Raw genomic sequence first — 16,129 nt, forward strand, 5'->3', positions numbered from 1 at the left:
TTTGATAAGAGGAAAACATCCACCCACATGACAGTTAAAAATGGCTGCTTTCAACGCCATTAACATTCCATTCAGAGCTTTCGGGCCATCACTCGTGGAGTAAACAGAGTACGGTGAGGTATTTACCTGTCACACACCTACAGCAGCATCCCCTGGGATACAACCTGGCCCCGACCCAGAGTGTGTCTGTCCTCAGCACAGGAGTCACAGAAAAAGTGAACGGACCAAAATTACATTTGGCTTTGATGAAATTTACAGGTACAGGTTACTTCAGTACTAAAAACAATACTCTGAAAGCTTAAGCAGCATCAGCTTCCAATGCCCTTGCACAGGAAACGCTCATCCACGGTGACCTTGCAGCCTTCCTAGCGACGTGCTACTTCTAAGGAACGTGCCATGTTATCACTTCATTTCAAGCCATTATAAACTGAGGTGAGGCGCAGACTGAAGTCTGCCTTTGCCCACTTAAAACACTGTAATTATCTCCTGCTCTGCAGGAGACCTGGCACCCTTCCTGTCCCCGTCGGTACCCCACTGTGCCACTCACGAGGGCGCCTGTGACCGCTGCCTGCTGAGACTGACTGCTCAGCTGCCGCTGGCCAGACGGCCACGCCAGCCCGCCCCCTGGGCGAGCACCTACCTCCATGCCTGCACTGGCCAGAGATAGCCGGGCCCTCCAGCACGGTCCCATGGGGCATTTAGCTCTCCGAGGCCGGGTGGATTTCTCGGTCAGTAAGATGGGGCGGCCAAACGGAGGCGGGGTGAACAGTCCAACACGTCAATGCTGCTGGCTTTTTCCTTCTGCACCCACGCACGTCTGTGACGCTAACACTGACATGCCGAAGTGTGTTTTTGTTTTAGTAATACCTTGATGTTGCTCCCGTGGGGGGACACTCAGCTTTCCAGGGTCTGAATCATGACATTGCCAGGCCACAGTCACCCTAACAAGGCTTCTGCCAATATATGTATCTCCATTAACTGGGCATCAGGACAAGTCTTGGATAAAAACCTGTTACCATACAGTTAGCTACTATTGTTTAATCCGTAACTGAAGTTTAAATAAAAAAATATCATAAAATACCAGAGTATTACTCCATATGCTAAAGTATACCAGAGTATAATGCATAAAAAAGTGAACATGTCTTTAGGCAGAGTAAGTTGTAAAAGCTGGTTTTTCCAGCGTCATCAGAGGAAAAAATCTAATACAGAATTCAGAACAAGTAAATAAACTACGACACCATCACGTGATATTCTCGATAGGTTTCTTATAGGTTAAGTAGAAAACCCACAAAGATATTAGAAACTTTACTTTTTGAGTTATCAATAGTAGCTGTTTCACAGGTTACAATTTCTAAAGGTCAAACTGTATCATATTAAAGATATTCATCTATCTCTCTGACTAAAAGGGAGGTTACCAGGAAACAAACCAGGCCAGAAGTCAACATGACATTCTCAATCACAGGTCGGTCTCTGAGGATAAGGACGGGACCGTAAGGATGGGACCAGCTTCCTGGGTGGTCCCCGCCCAAGGCAAAGGAGCACAGCTTGCCCGGAGGAGTGGCCTGTACGTCCCACCCCCACGCACACTCAGCATCTCCCGCACCAGGCAAAGCAGCGTCCCCAGCCATTTGGTCTCTAAGGCAGGGTTGTCTTTTGGATATTTTACAAAGTTTGGGGAAAAAGAGGTTTCTCATTCAGGATCCACAATTAGTTTTTCAAAAGTCACTATGAATAACATCAAAACACCCATATTCTTTATTGAACATCTTCAGAAAGTGATAGGAAATACGAGTCTCTCATTATACTTTAAATTTTGACAATTTACTCGCTTGTGTGCCTATAAATCACATTTCAAAAACTAATCATAAAAATACACTACTTTTCCAAATCACAAGAGATAAATTCATCAGGTTTCCAAGTACCTGGGGAAGACAAACTAACAAAGATGCCCGTCTGCACTTGTTGGAAATTCAAAAAAGTAAGTAAATGTATTCTCTATTCTTGAACTAAATTTTTGTCTTTATCAGATACAAAAGAAATTAACCAAGTTGCAGGCATTGTGAAAAGTGTCTTGCTATCATGAATTCTTGTTAGGATGCCAATTCTATTCTAAGTCTAGAAGGAATTAAAACGGAGGAGGTCTTTGAATTGCAAGATTCCAGGTGGTTCATGTCTTAAGAATGAAGGGCATGCTTGAATAGAATGGTGAGAGTCCTAGCACACATGCTGGTCAAGGATAAAGCATTCGGAAAAGTTTCCAGAGCTTAGAGAAGGAATGTTTACATTACAGGCAATTAGCAATTGCTCATGAACAAATAAAAGACAAAAGGAACAAGGCTTATCATCCAGTCTGGGAGCTGACACAGCTAAGGTGGAGAATCCAATCTAGACTGTGCTACTCATTCTATTTAAATTAAAAGTTTCCATTCTAAAAACACCTAATAAACCGATATTTAAACGAGGACCTGTAAAGTCTGCAACTCTAATCTCCAGAAGGATAAAGGGATTCTGACCCCCCACAGAAAGCAGCTGCAGATCCAGACTGTTTGGGAAAGCTTGTAAGGTGACCAAATGCCCGTTCAAAACCCTTTTAAGAACAAGGATTTGCAGTGCGCTGGGTCCTCCCCCTGCGGCTGGAGCAATCAGTTCGCATGGACACGGTCCCTGCCACAGTGACAGCAGAAATAATCACATGGTTCCGCTCGTGTTTACTCACCCTCCTAACAGTATCTGTGGCTGGCTGGATTCATTTGTGATACCGAATACGTCGGGAATTAAATCGCCGTTGAAGCTGAAAAGAAAACACGGCAAGCATAAGCAGCTCTTTTATTAAATTCTCCAACTTAGCTTTAGGAGAAAAACCACCCCGGGGAGGTGTGGCAGACACTACGATGCTCATCAGTGTCTGTTGCTGTCAACGACACGTCAGCAGAAGTGACGTGGACACTTCTGGGCGCAGTGTGTAAGTTCTGTACGGGGGCCTCCAGCCCTCTGTGAGCTCGCCGCGGCAAAGACGAGAACGCGGTTTCAGGTGATCCAGCTCCCCAAAGGACGAGGCCTCCGGCGGCCTGACTCACAGGGGGACGGTGTGGGGCACAGCCCACAAGTGACCCACACGGACATGTAGCACGAGCGGGAAATAAACTTTGGTTGTCAAACTTTAGGGTTGTCGGTAACCTCTGCCTGATCTAGCCTGCCCCTCAGTGATGGAGACATCGCTCATTTCAGAATCAGGATCCAACTTGTTTAGTTAGGTGGACTTAGGAGAAATAACCCCCAGAAGTAATCCCTGGCTGGTATAAAAATTCAAAGTGGCCACTGAATATCACAATAATGAAAAAACATACAACTGTGAAAGAAATCAAGCTAAGTGACTTTAAGATTAATCCATGGATTGACGTTTCACTTCTAATGGCCACTGACCTGTTCATATGATGACGGATTTTAATAATTGCAGAAAGACAGCTTTGGACGAGAATGTGGCCAGACATTGATTGCTCTCGTCTCCAAAATGATCTCTACCATATAATCGAAAATCCTGAACTCAGGATTAAATTTACCCTGGTACGAGTCTATTCTGAGGAATCAAAGTGCTATTAAAACACTAAGTGCTATAACAATGGCCCAAAGTTTCTCCTTAATACAGAATCCTTCTGCATAACTGGCGGAAACTCTGTACCCTTAATATCTGCCAATTAAGCACTAATAGTTTGATCTACAAACAATTAAGTCGTCTTAATTCTTTGAGTAATGGCGTGGCTAGAATCGACGCAGATACATAACAGACACATTCAAAGCTGCTGAACACACGCAAATCACAAATCTCTCCCTCTTTCCAAAATACTGAATTTCATTTTTTTCTCTCATCTACCATACGATCTAGAGTACAGGCTCCTATTAGCTCTAAAGGGAGAGTGAATTTAGTGTCAATACTACTAAGCAAAATGGTTTCTTAGGTGAAAAGTTTCACTTTACGTTTGTAAATTTAAGATCGGTCAAAGGGAAGCGAGCAGATACTTACTCCATAATTAGTGGTTCATCCTGAAAAGTCCTATTGAGCATGGTCATATTGTTAGGATCTGTGAAGAAAGGAAATCTATAAATTAACGGGTATTTTATATTACGTTTGAAATGTACACTTAGGGAAAAATATCCTTTTAATCTTTTCAAGATTCATCTCTAATTAATTCCAACTATTACCATTAACGAGACACTACGAATCCAACTTAAATGGACGTGAAGTCTGTGAAGACAAATATTGGGAGAATTCATTCTCCAGTAAAGACCGGCACTACATAACTTCCATTTGAGGCGCCGATGTAAAAATCCCTCAGGTGAGTCTTCCTTATACACAATTTGGCACCAGCTGACGATTAAGCTTTCAGGGCAGAGAAGCCGCGTACGTGAAATCACTGGACTCGTGTGCACACAGGCCGAAGCCCCTTCTTCGGAGGCTCACTGAGCGAGTGAACCGCGAGGACCGAGGTTGCTGTCAGCACTCGCGAGCGTCACAGAACACACGGCTACACCCCCTGCACCCCCACCCTGACATCCGGCCCCTGAAACAAAGCTGTCCTTTCAGGCATAATCCACTGGCTTTTCAGATAAGCCTTGGCGGTTCATAGGCGGACACGGTGGACCGAGACACGATCTCCACTCCACCCTTGTGCTTTCCTGTACTGGGGAGACTACGAATCAAAACCAGCCTTCTCAAACACCCTTCCACCGAGATTCTGAGTGAAACGCGGGGCTGCCGATCAGACACACTGCGTTTCGGGGGGCGGGCCTGTGGGGAAGCTGGGCTTCCGCCCCGCCTGCCTCAGCGCCTGATCGCTGAACCTGTGGTGAGAGGCAGGGTGCCGGGTGCCCAGTGTGCCGGCGAGAGTCACGGCAGGTGCCGTGGCATTCTGGCTGTGGTTGTGCCTCGGGCCACTTCCTCATCGTAACACTTGGAGGCTTTGGGAACTGTTCCAGGGAGTTCCACCTAGAGTCTGTTCTTCAGCTCTCCCAATGATTCGGCAAGCCATCGAAACCCTTTAGTAAAGCTCGTTCTTCCTTAAGCGAGCCACTGTGAATTGTGTTCTCTGGAACTGACCCCAGACCGGTTCTGGGTTGAAAATGAAAAACCAGAAAATAGACTTTCAGAAAAGCTTTTACAGACCGTTCCAGACACTCAAGGACTGCATTTCTGAAACGAATCCAGAACAAGACTTTTTGCAGTCACATCGGAATACAGGCATATTTTTCCATTAATATCCAGTGATAAATATGAAAAAGTCCTAAAAAATATTCACCTAATGTTTGATTTTGTCCCCAGAAGATAACAGCTCCTAACTCGCTGCTGGCATGATTTTGGGGCAGGTAGGTCAGAAGAACATCCATTTGTGAATCCCCATCATAATCCCCAGGGACTACACTTGTGATCAATGCACTGTGATTCCTAGAAGAAACAAGCATTGTAAGATAACCAGGTGAGTTAATAAGAGACAAGAACACCTTTATATTTGCACCATACGAAAATATTTTCAATGCAAAATTTAGAATTTCACAAAATCTTATCAGCCTTCGTGTATGTGGGCCTCTTTGGTCTACAGAAGAATTCAGGATGAATGCACAGTAGTCTTAAACTCAGTTTTATGCTCAGGCATTGGCTGATGTCAATGGACAAGGACGCCAAGACATTCGGATGGTGCTTATAACAAATGGCGGCTCATCATCAATGTGAAAGTGGCGAGGAGTGCCACTGTCCTTTTATCAGTCAAGAGATATTATTTATAAGATATTTAATTTTCGGCTTTAATGCAGGTTTCAAACATACAGTGAAAACAAAATAATCATTTTATTCCTGAAAGCTATTCAAAATTCACAGTGGAAAATAAGTTCCCTTTACTAAAGTTGGCAATACACTATCCAAATATACATACCTAATTTTTTATTCTTAAAAATAAAAATAATTCTAAAATTATTTCTATTAACCTTCAAAACTTAAAACATTCTCAAGTCTTGTCATAATGTGTTTGAGCAACCCAATCAAAAAATGTCTTAAATTCAATTTATAGTTAATCCTACTTGGAGCAAAAAGCAAGAAAGCAAGTTTGCAAATAGACTATGGGTAATTATTTTCTAAATAGCAACGAGGACCTAAATACACACACATACACACACGTTTTATTTAAAGTGAAAATGAAGAAAATACTGAAAAGGTGTAAAGAAAAATATAATTACAGCTTTATTACAATGCATCTATTTACTCTGTCCCAAATATTACACACCAAGTGCTTAATGGCTATTATCTGATAATTTAATCTTCATTATCTGAAATAGGTATTATTCTCATTGAACAGATTAAGACACTGATGATTAGAGGGATTAGGTTGCTTCTGGTGTTAAACAGCTAAATAGAATAGCTGGAATTCAGACTGTTGTGTTGGCACCTACAACTGATTACAATAAAATATTCTCGGTAATGCCAGTTTCCTCAAAGAATCCAATGATACTTTAACCTTTTCATGAAAAATACTTGTCTTTAAAAATGACGACACAGCACCCACGCGTGAACCTGAGGCGCACACCTCTGTACGTGTTTGTGAGTGAATGTGCAGTACTGCACATGCTCGGCAGTAACACTGCTTCATCCGTTAGTAGCAGAAAGTACCCTGAAATTGATAGGAATATATCACAACGGATTAGGTGGAAATTTAGACACAGAGATCACGAACGGACAGAGCGTATGGAGGGATGCTAATTGACTCAGCCGGCCAGGAAACTCTTAAGTGCCTGGAGAAAAAGCCTCTAAAAGTCAAGCTTCAGTCAAGCTTTTTGCCCTGAAGAAACCCTGAGAGGCTCAGAATCTGGAGTCATCAGGAACAGCGGAAGACAAGAGTGAGGCACGAGGCTGCGAACGGGCTTGACTGAAAGTGTGCATCGTGAGTGACAGTCCTTTCTCCTTCTCGCTGAGCAAGGCGAAAACCAAGCAGTCTATTTCTGGGAAGTTTCAGGCAGCAGAGGTTTAAGTTACAGCAGAACTTAGGTAAGGTTCTGGCCTTAAGTTAAAGACAGGGAGTCAGCGGACAGTCTATAAGAGGATGAGTTTGACACCTTGCCCCGAGCTCTACGCTAGTCCCTGGATGCCAGCCAGCCAGGAATGGAGCTCAGGGCAAGCGCTCATGCAAAGAGTTTCCAAATGAGCTCTTCGGTACCTCACTCTTAGGTAGAAATAGACACCCTACCTTCTGAAGAAACCATGAATGTCAAGAGAGCCAAACAAACAGCAATAAGGAATCGGAAGAAACAGAAAACAGAGGGGAAAGAGAACTTCAAAACTATACTGGAAGACATAAGAGAAGTGTGTCCATCAACACACAAAAAGCACGGCATGCTAAGACAGAGGAACAATGAGAACAAGAAAAAAAAAACAACTTGGAGTTAAAAAATATGACAGCTAACAGAAAAAATTCAATAGAAGGATTAAGATAAAATTGAGAAAACCCTCTGGAAAGGAAAACAAAACAAAATGACCAAAACATGGATATAGTAAAGGAATACGGGCTGGACTCAGGGAGTCCGATAACCAGCTGACCAGAATCCCTGAACGAGGAAACAAAAAAATTATCAAAGAAATAACGTAAGAATATTTCAAAAGGCCCCCAGCGACGGAAGCGGCCAGCTTGAGGGGCCCGACTAATGCCAGGGTGGTAAGCGGACAACCGTCTACACCGAGGCATGTCATCATGAATTTCACAGCAAAAGGGATAAAGAAGGGACCTTAATAGCTTCCAAAATTAAAAATAAAACAAGTCACGTTTGAAGGATGAGGAGCAAGAATAACACTGGGTTTTAAAACAACAACCAGTGAAGCCAACAGACGACGGGTTAATCCAAGAACTAAGAGTGAGCAGGAAAGTCGTTGGACCAGGCAGGGCAGGAGACACGCCTTTCTCAGGAACTTCCTGAAGGATGCACTCCAGTGAAGCAAAGGAAGACGCTGAGAGGCAGGGACCCGGCAAAGGATAGCAACCAGCAAGTCCCCAAACAGAAACTGCGGGAGGCCTAGGGAATGACTCAGGGTGGGTGGGGGCAGAGGACTCGGCGGGGAAAACAAAAATGCGCAACAGGTATACGGCAGGTGCGAGGGAACACCTGCACGGGAGTTAAGGATGTGGATGCACAGAAAACTGCACAATCTACTTTTTACGAAGCAATCATTTCATCCCGGGGGAAAACCCTACAGACCAGAAATACTGCGGACTACCTGGACTGATGTACACGGCATCCGCGTGGTCAAAACGTGACGAGAATGACTGATTTAACTAAAAATATGATGGAACGATATGGAAATGATGGCGATTACTTAAAGATGGCAAATCCTTACCTATGCTAAGAAAAAATCCAAGAGATGAAGATAACTCAATTACCGTGAAAAACATATTTTAAAATATGAAACTAAACACCAGAAGAAACAGTTAAAAGTTTTAAAAGTTATTGAATATGACAGAGGAACAGGGTAATGAGGCGGGGGGAGGTGAAGGGTAGTTCCTTTAACTTTGAAAAATATTCTAAATAAGCAAAAACAAGTTTCTAAATGTTAAAAATGCAGTAAGTCCTCACTAAACACCCTTGGCGGGTTCTCTGACTTTAAGCCAAACAACATGAAACAAAATTAGTTTTGCCACAGGCTGATGGATAGGAACTAGAGTTCGGTGCCTACGGCATCTCAACGTTACAGTGAAGATGCTGAATGAACCTGCCGCATATCAAACAACGTTGATTAATGAGAAAAAATTGGGATGGTGTTTTTAACTTAGTGGAACCCAAGTCTTTTATTTCCCATGAATTTCCTTAACTTTCAATCTTCCAAGAGAAATCACTGAAGGCAGTTCACATCTTGTACGTGATACAGAAAATTGCTACTATCCCCCACCCCCAAGCATGCTGACTCAGGAACATCTCTCAAGAGGGATAAGCTCCTGTTTCTCCATTTCTAACTTTTCTCTCGATGTTCAAACTCAAAGCCACTTTTTAAATATATATCGGAGTTTAAATTAAATATTGTAGAGTCTGAACACCCTGCCCATATGGGGACCTAAAAAAAAATTTAAGTTTCCTAAGTAATCTTTGATCTTTCTACACACCAACTCATTCCGCACATGGTTAACAAGTAAATCCACTTAAGATACTGTCGTCATCACCTCTCCTTTAAAGGAGAACCTGTAATGATCTCCCGCTTCTCTCGGGGCTGAGGTCAAAGTCACTGTGATACTCCTGAAGGTCCCTGTCTGCCCCGGTCGCATCTTCCTCGTCCCTAACTCTCCCACGAGCGCTCCCGACTTCCATCGGGCAAATCTTTCTACCTCCTCTTCAGGACGGACTGTTTTTATCGCCATCGCTTTATACTGTGTCCCCAACTTGAGAGCCCTCACCTAAATTTTACTTCTCTTAAGGTCAAGCTCAAGTTCCATGACTTTCTAGAAGCTGCCACTTTAGCCTGCACTGATTCATCTCTTCCTCCTTGAACAAGAGAGTGATCAATCTTTGCTTCTTGTAGTTTCAAAACAACTGATGGGTGTCCCTGTGTTTTACGAAATGCCAGTCATATAAAAATATAATTATCTGCACATTTATGAAATTCATTTTGATTTGAATTCCTTCAAAGTCAAAACTCACCACCTTAAAAACTCACCACCTAACAGTTAAGAAACAAAGAAAACATGAAAACATGAGAGGTCACTGACTGACCTTGACCCCAGTACAAAGGACTCCCCTCCCTCACCTCCCACAAAACGCTGTTGACTTGATAAGCCTGTGAGTGACCTGCTCCCAAGGGCGCACTCAGGATGAGGGACAATTCTGAATGCATTAAAGAAAGCATATTAGACTGTGGAAGTGAAGAATGTTTATACAGCAAACCTGGAGCCACCGAAACACATTTATTTATTTTTAAAGTAAATCGTTTTTAAATTTTGGTGCATTCACTACTTTTCCAAGCAAATTATTTGCTACTCAGACCTCATAACATGGCTGAGTAAAACTGACTTCAAAGACAATCCAACTAGCTCTTGCATACTCATCATTAAACTAATTAATGCTCTACAAGAAACAAATAATTTATACTTACTTCAAGGACACCTTTACTTTGGGTTTAAAATAGGGTGCGTTCTGGTCTGCCAAAAAGACAATTAAATCATTTCCTAAAAGAAGTGAATATATGATATTAGAATAACGTTTCTTGGCAAGACATCCAATCAGTGGTTACAAGAAGATTCTGGGCACTGTTGTCAACAAGAGCACTTTCTTTTACTCCAGTTCATCTGCCCTCTCAAGCCCAGTAGTACTGCCTGATGGAATGGGGATTCCTAACAGTACATCGCAAGTTCAATGTTCAAAGCAGCAGAGATACAGTTAGGATGAACATGGAAATTGCAGTTGGTCATGACGAACTGAAGTCTGTGGCTTCTGTCAGGAGTCAGATCACTTGACTTAAATTAACTATATAAAGAACTTGCTTCTAACAACTGTACTATATGTCAAGCCTGGTTCCCCAAACCTAATGACACAGCCCTTTAGTGAGGGTGTTTAGTTCATCAGATGCATCGCCCCAAGGACACAGGGGCTCCTGTAGGTGTCTGACTAGTAACAAGGACATGCCTAAGTATTTAAGCAGAAAAGGCTAAATGCTCTAAGCCCCTCCTCTTGTGGCTCCATCCCACAGGATGAGGCATTCTTGGAACTCCATGAGTACTCACTGGAGCAGACTTTTCAAACTGTTTAATCAAACATAAGCCACTTTTAAAGTTAAAAGAAGAATCTCTGTATCCAGTTTGGATGGAGTATCTAGAAGTTTGGCAGTATACACTCTCTTTGCAACATATGGAGTCATACAGAGAGGAAAAATATCTAGGGTCTCCCCCTGGCTCTGGGGTCCTGGCAAAAGAGCCCCAAGAAATGTGGGCCAGAATCCTGCCAGTCAAGTTCTTCATAAGCATTTCACTTTTGCCTTGGTGGCCTTAACCTTAAACAATACCTGGTTCTGAGGGTACTCAAGAATGCTAAGACCCTTGAAGGCCCATTGTCAGCACCAAGATTTACAAAAAAAAGTTTGTTTAGTGATAGTGAAAGCAAGGGACCCCCAAGAACCTCAACTTGGCAAAGAAAGGAGAGAACTGGAAGACTAGAGCACTGGCCAAAGCCAGGAAGGGTCAGGGGCGCACGAAGCACTAGGCGGCTGGGCAGGAATAAGAGTCTCCGGCTGGAGGAGCCTCTCCCGGGGACACACTGGACTTAGCAGTGGTCCGTGCAAAATGCTTGTGAGTTGTGCAGCGTTTGGGGCGCTGGGAGGGCACAGCAGCTTCAGAGAAAGCTGGGACCCTGACGAAGAGAGTGGAGAATGAATCAGGTAAATGGAAGGCGGGGAGAAGACCCCTATGAGAAGAAATTGTCAAGGTGCTTCTGTTTCAGATCATCGAAGGAAGGCTGGAGGAAGAAAAGCAGAACGGAATGAAGCTGCCTGGGGACGGAACGCAGGGAGAGGCAGGCGACAAAGGCGCCTGGGAATCAGGAAGGGCTTTGCAGGGCCGGTGACTCCACGGGGCGGGGGCGGGGGTGAAGGCCGCGGGGCGCCTCTGGGGAAAAACAAAACACCTGGGGTAATCCCAGGGCTTCTGGGGGTCGGTCAAACTGCGGGGTGGGCGGGCCGGGACCCGGGGCTGGAAAAGACGGAGACGGGCAAGCGGTCAGGATGCTGGAGATGGAGGGAGAGAGTCAGGGCTGGGGGGGGAAGGGCCGGGCAATGCAAGGGGACAGCCATCCGGGCGAGGGGCTGGAACCCCGGGGCGGGGGGCACAGGGACAGCGGGTGGAGGGAGGGCCGGGGGAGCACTGACTTTCCCGCAGCACGAAGAGGTCCGTCTGCTTGTCGGAGTTGAGGTCTCCGAAGGCCGCCAGGGTGCCCCAGGCCTCGGCCCCGAAGAGTTCGGCCGTGACGTTGTGCAGCGCCCGAGCCGGGACCGGCCCGCCGCCCAGCAGCGCGAGCCCCCCGAGCAGCGGCGCCAACAGCGCCCAGGCGCCGGGCAGCCGGCCCGCCGCCGCCATGGCCGCCCCTCGGCCCCGCCCTCGGCCCGCGCCGCGCTTCACGGCAGCCGGAAAGCAGCGCGCCGCGGCCCGCAGCGGGAGCGCGCGGCCGGGGGGCGGCGGGGGCGCGGCCGGGGGGCGGCGGGGGCGCCGCCGGGGCCGCGCGCGCTCGCCCCCCGCTCTCCGCCCGGGGTCGGCCCTCGGGCGCCGCGGGGGCCGCGCGGACACCGCGCCCGCGCTCACTTCCGGCCGGCGCGCCGCGCGACACTGTCGCGCGAGGGGGCGGGGCCGGGCCGGCCGGAGTTGACAGGAGGCCCCGGGGGTGGCCCCAGCGCGATGGCGGGGGCGGCGGGGCTCATGGCCGAAGTGAGCTGGACGGTCCTGGAGCGAAGAGCCCGGGCCAAGCGCTCAGGTTTGGCTGGCGGGGGGACCCCCCTCCCCCGCACCGCGGCCGGGGCTCCCCGCTCGAGCGCCTGGGGCGGGGGGCAGGCAGGGGTCCCGGAGCGAACCTGTGCCCGCGTGTGTCCCCTCAGAAAGCAGTCGGCGGGCCGGCCTTCTGCCTCATGTCCCGCCACCGCCCCTAGAAATTAGGTCACCCCGTGGAGGTCCCCCAACTCTCTTTCGTGTGTGTCCCCCTCAGAAAGTAGGTGGTGGCGCCGACTTTGCCCGGGGCTTCCTCCTCAGAAAGTCAGACGACGGCGGCCACGCTCCTGGGGACGTGTGTCCTGCTAAGTGCGAGGCTCCCCCAGAGTCAGTAGCCGCGGGGTGCGAGCTGGTCCCGGACCCCCGCGGCCGCTCGTTGCCTTTTACATTCACCACAAGTTCCAAATCCCCGCTGGTTATCTGTGTGGTGGAAACTGAGGGGCAGGGGGGTGGTCAGGGGCTCAGGCCGCGAAGGGGGGTCCCGCCGAGTATAGTTAGGGCTCGGAAGGAAGTAGGTCCCTTCCCTGGACAAGTGGCCCCCAGGGCGTCTAGTTAGTTTCCAGTTGTGGCTCACAAGCCCGAGGCCGCCGAGGTCACACGACGCTGCCGCGCAGGCCGTTGTAACAGTTCGAGTGTCCTGAACTGACTTGTTCAAATTGCAAAGTCACGACTTTGAAGTTACCACTTGTGGCTGATAGCTCCTCTGAGAGCCAGGATTGAAACTTCCCTGCCCCCTGGCTGGCTGCATACAATCTCTAGCTAAGCAGGTGCCCTTAAACAGGAAAGATGGTGGAATGACAAACTTTCAACTAAGAATCCACCCTTTCAAAGGACCTATGTTTCTGTTTGTCAGAGCTGGGAGGTGCTGATGTCAAGATTGCTAGTTTAAGAACAGCCAAAGGCATGGCTAGGAAAACTAACTCTGCATTTGTACTGATGTTAAGAAAGTTTTTTTTTCTCAGCCAGAATGTTACCATTATATTTTGGGCTTTTCCAATTTTTGAAGTTTTTAGTTGGCTATGTGCACTCTGCTCGCCCCCTCTTTTTCATGTGAAGAAAACATATAATTTTATAAATCACACAGAAGTTTACCCAATCTTTGTTGCTGATTTCATTGTATTTTTAAACCTTAAGTTCTGCACTTATTTACTTAGGGTGATATCAAAACCACCAAAAAAAGTATGAGAGAAGTTTTTCAAAAGTAGTCCTTAGTACATTTTAGGGTCAATGTGGTTACTTGAAATAGTCACATACAGTTTCGTTTTACACTTTCTCTTAAAATTTTTGTGTTGCAGTAAAGTACTGAGTAAGGAATCGATAATATCCATTCACAGAGAGTAACCATAGCTTTTTACAGGGAACTGAGCCCTGTTTTCAACATATTTTAAAAGCATTTCTCTTTTCCTTTAATAAATATATATATAAGGTTTATTTTTTTCTCCAGACTTTATTTCCTCTGAGATGCGTGTCATAACAGTAAACTTTGAAAATCTACCATCCCTTTCTTAACTGAGAAAAAATTGTTTAATTTTACTTAATTATTGTTGAAATCAATCAGTCACTTAGATTCAGTTACCTGTGCAGAATAGTTTCGTGCATAGTATAAATGTTGGATATACCTATACATTGTAGCAGTAAGAGATACCATTTGAAGCCATTACTCCAAATTAGTTGATGTTTCACATTCTTCTGATAACTCTGAAGTACAGGCTATAAAGTTTCTTAAAGGAATCATTGACTTCCTATGTCATTAAAAACAATCAACCTGATTCTTGTTAACTTTTAGAATGTATAAGCTGAGCTTTGTTTGAAACTGGCACTAACCTGACTAGGATAGAGACCTGGCTGCAGAGTTCTGAGCATTGTTACATAGTAGCATAATCACTTCATTTCTCAACAGAGGATGCTACTCTTATGTAATGTTTAGTAAGTGGATATTATGTATCTATCTCCTGTCTAATCCATGTAAGCAAATGTAATTTACCAAAGCAAAGAAAATCAAATTTTCAAGTCATAAAAGAGAAAATAAAATCATAACCTCAGTTATTGTCTTTGTTGCACACTGCCTCATGTTATAACTGCTCACACCGCTTTCAATTAATCTAATGCTGATTGCTTCTAACCTTCACTAAACAGTCGTGGAAATTGCTGTAGTTTAGCCTGTGGCGCTTATGATTAGAGTCAACAATCTGAAATGGCCAGCTCACCCGATGCAGCCGTCTCTTCTCCACCAGCTTTCTTAAGGTCTGGTAAGTGCGTAGACCCCAAAAGGGTCACTTGGTAATTTTAAATACCTTTGCTTCGGCAGTTTGATGTCGACATATGATAATATTTTGATTGTATACCTCTTTGGTGGGCCCGCACCTCAACAGCGTTGTTCTGCTATCATTAGTCTCAAGTTGGCTCTGTGTGTTGAACGTGGCCTGTCGCGTTGTTTTTGTGTGGGCGTGAGGGGCTAGAGTTGGATCTTGGTTGTCAAGTGGGTCCATAAAAAGCTTCTTAAGTGATCTTCGTCTCCTTGCATAATGGAAATATGTAAGTCAGGAATTTTTGGTCGGCATCCCGATTATTTACTTTTCATCAGCTTTCCGCGAAGGAGGTATTTTTTTATACATTTTCATAGACAGGAAAGGGACGCTCGCTTGGTGAAGAAGTGAAGCCCCAGGTCTCGGGACCGTTATGTGTCAAGGCCACGTGCTCTGCCTTCCGTCTCATGGCTTCATGGTGTAAGGGTTGCGGGAGATGTTGGTGCAGTGACTCTTGGACTGTCACACTGGTGAGACCCCCTTGGAAACTAGACAAAAGCTGTGGAATCGCTCCCCAGATGAGTGCCCAGGATGTTGAAAACCACTTGAAGGAGGTTTATGCATCCAGGAAAGACCACGTGCGGGTTCCTCTTTGGAGCCCAGGCCTTCGGGCGTATCCAGTCTCACTCTACAGAGAACAAAAGGGCAATTTTTTTTCAGTGGCCTAGATGAAACGGAGACTGAAGTCTTTAGGGCTTTTTCCTGTAGGTTGTGACCTACCTTGGCCACTCAAAACCTGTTAGTGTGTGAACACTCTGGGAGAAGCCTGTTGGCAAGAGGCTGCCTTGTCTCTGGTGTAGTTAGGCAGAATATTCCAGCCTCGGGGCTTCGGGACTCCTTCACGGGGAAACGTGAGAGCCGGCCTAACCAACAGTGACCGTGAAAATGTTTCTTTTTGGTTTCACCATAATCGTGCAGAAGCAGTTCTCCCTTTATTTTTCCCCTTAGATTTCAAGTCTTGTTTTGGCAAGATTAAAGAGAAAAGAAAGAAATAGCTCGGGGAAAAAATGAACAGGAGATAAAAAAGCTTATACTTTAAGGAATGAAAATGATCGTTTAGTTGTCATCAGCTAAATGACAAAATAGTATGTTATATGTAACATTGCTAATTGGTTCCTGATTTAATCTGTGAACTAAGAGAACTAGAGGACATACGACTTTGAACTGTGTTTTCTTTCTTTTAAGCGCCAGGCCCTGTTTTCTGTTTTGGTTGCCAAGTAAGGGTTTGAGGAGCTCTCAGCACTAGCAAAGTCATTTCGCGGTTATGGGAAAATAGAATGCTAAAGATAAGCTTTATGCATCAGTAGTCTTGGAAATTTCAACACCTAAGAACTG

At 45.6% G+C, this 16,129-nt stretch overlaps 2 protein-coding genes across 5 annotated transcripts in view; one reads left to right on the top strand and one right to left on the bottom strand.

The window, feature by feature from the left end:
• ITFG1 (integrin alpha FG-GAP repeat containing 1) overlaps positions 1-12,107 on the bottom strand; it is a 77,416-nt gene extending 65,309 nt beyond the window's left edge. The window contains exons 1-5 of the mRNA XM_016147637.2: positions 11,879-12,107; positions 10,115-10,187; positions 5,295-5,440; positions 4,022-4,079; positions 2,717-2,791 (exon numbers count right to left, since the gene is read on the bottom strand). Of these exons, the coding sequence (XP_016003123.2) occupies positions 2,717-2,791; positions 4,022-4,079; positions 5,295-5,440; positions 10,115-10,187; positions 11,879-12,086 (560 nt within the window). The 5' untranslated portion in view covers positions 12,087-12,107. The remainder of the gene's footprint in view (positions 1-2,716; positions 2,792-4,021; positions 4,080-5,294; positions 5,441-10,114; positions 10,188-11,878) is intronic.
• A 253-nt stretch (positions 12,108-12,360) lies between these two features.
• Positions 12,361-16,129, top strand: part of PHKB (phosphorylase kinase regulatory subunit beta) — a 94,648-nt gene continuing 90,879 nt past the window's right edge. For 2 of the 4 annotated variants that reach the window (XM_016147635.2, XM_016147631.2), the window contains exon 1: positions 12,361-12,477. In XM_016147635.2, the coding sequence (XP_016003121.2) occupies positions 12,402-12,477 (76 nt within the window). In that variant the 5' untranslated portion in view covers positions 12,361-12,401. Of the gene's footprint in view, positions 12,478-13,835; positions 14,738-16,129 lie in introns of those variants that run through there. The other 2 variants (XM_016147632.2, XM_016147633.2) reach the window with 2 other exon arrangements.

The sequence above is a fragment of the Rousettus aegyptiacus genome, unplaced genomic scaffold (genome assembly GCF_014176215.1).
Source record: "Rousettus aegyptiacus isolate mRouAeg1 unplaced genomic scaffold, mRouAeg1.p scaffold_m13_p_14, whole genome shotgun sequence".
NCBI lineage: Eukaryota > Metazoa > Chordata > Mammalia > Chiroptera > Pteropodidae > Rousettus > Rousettus aegyptiacus.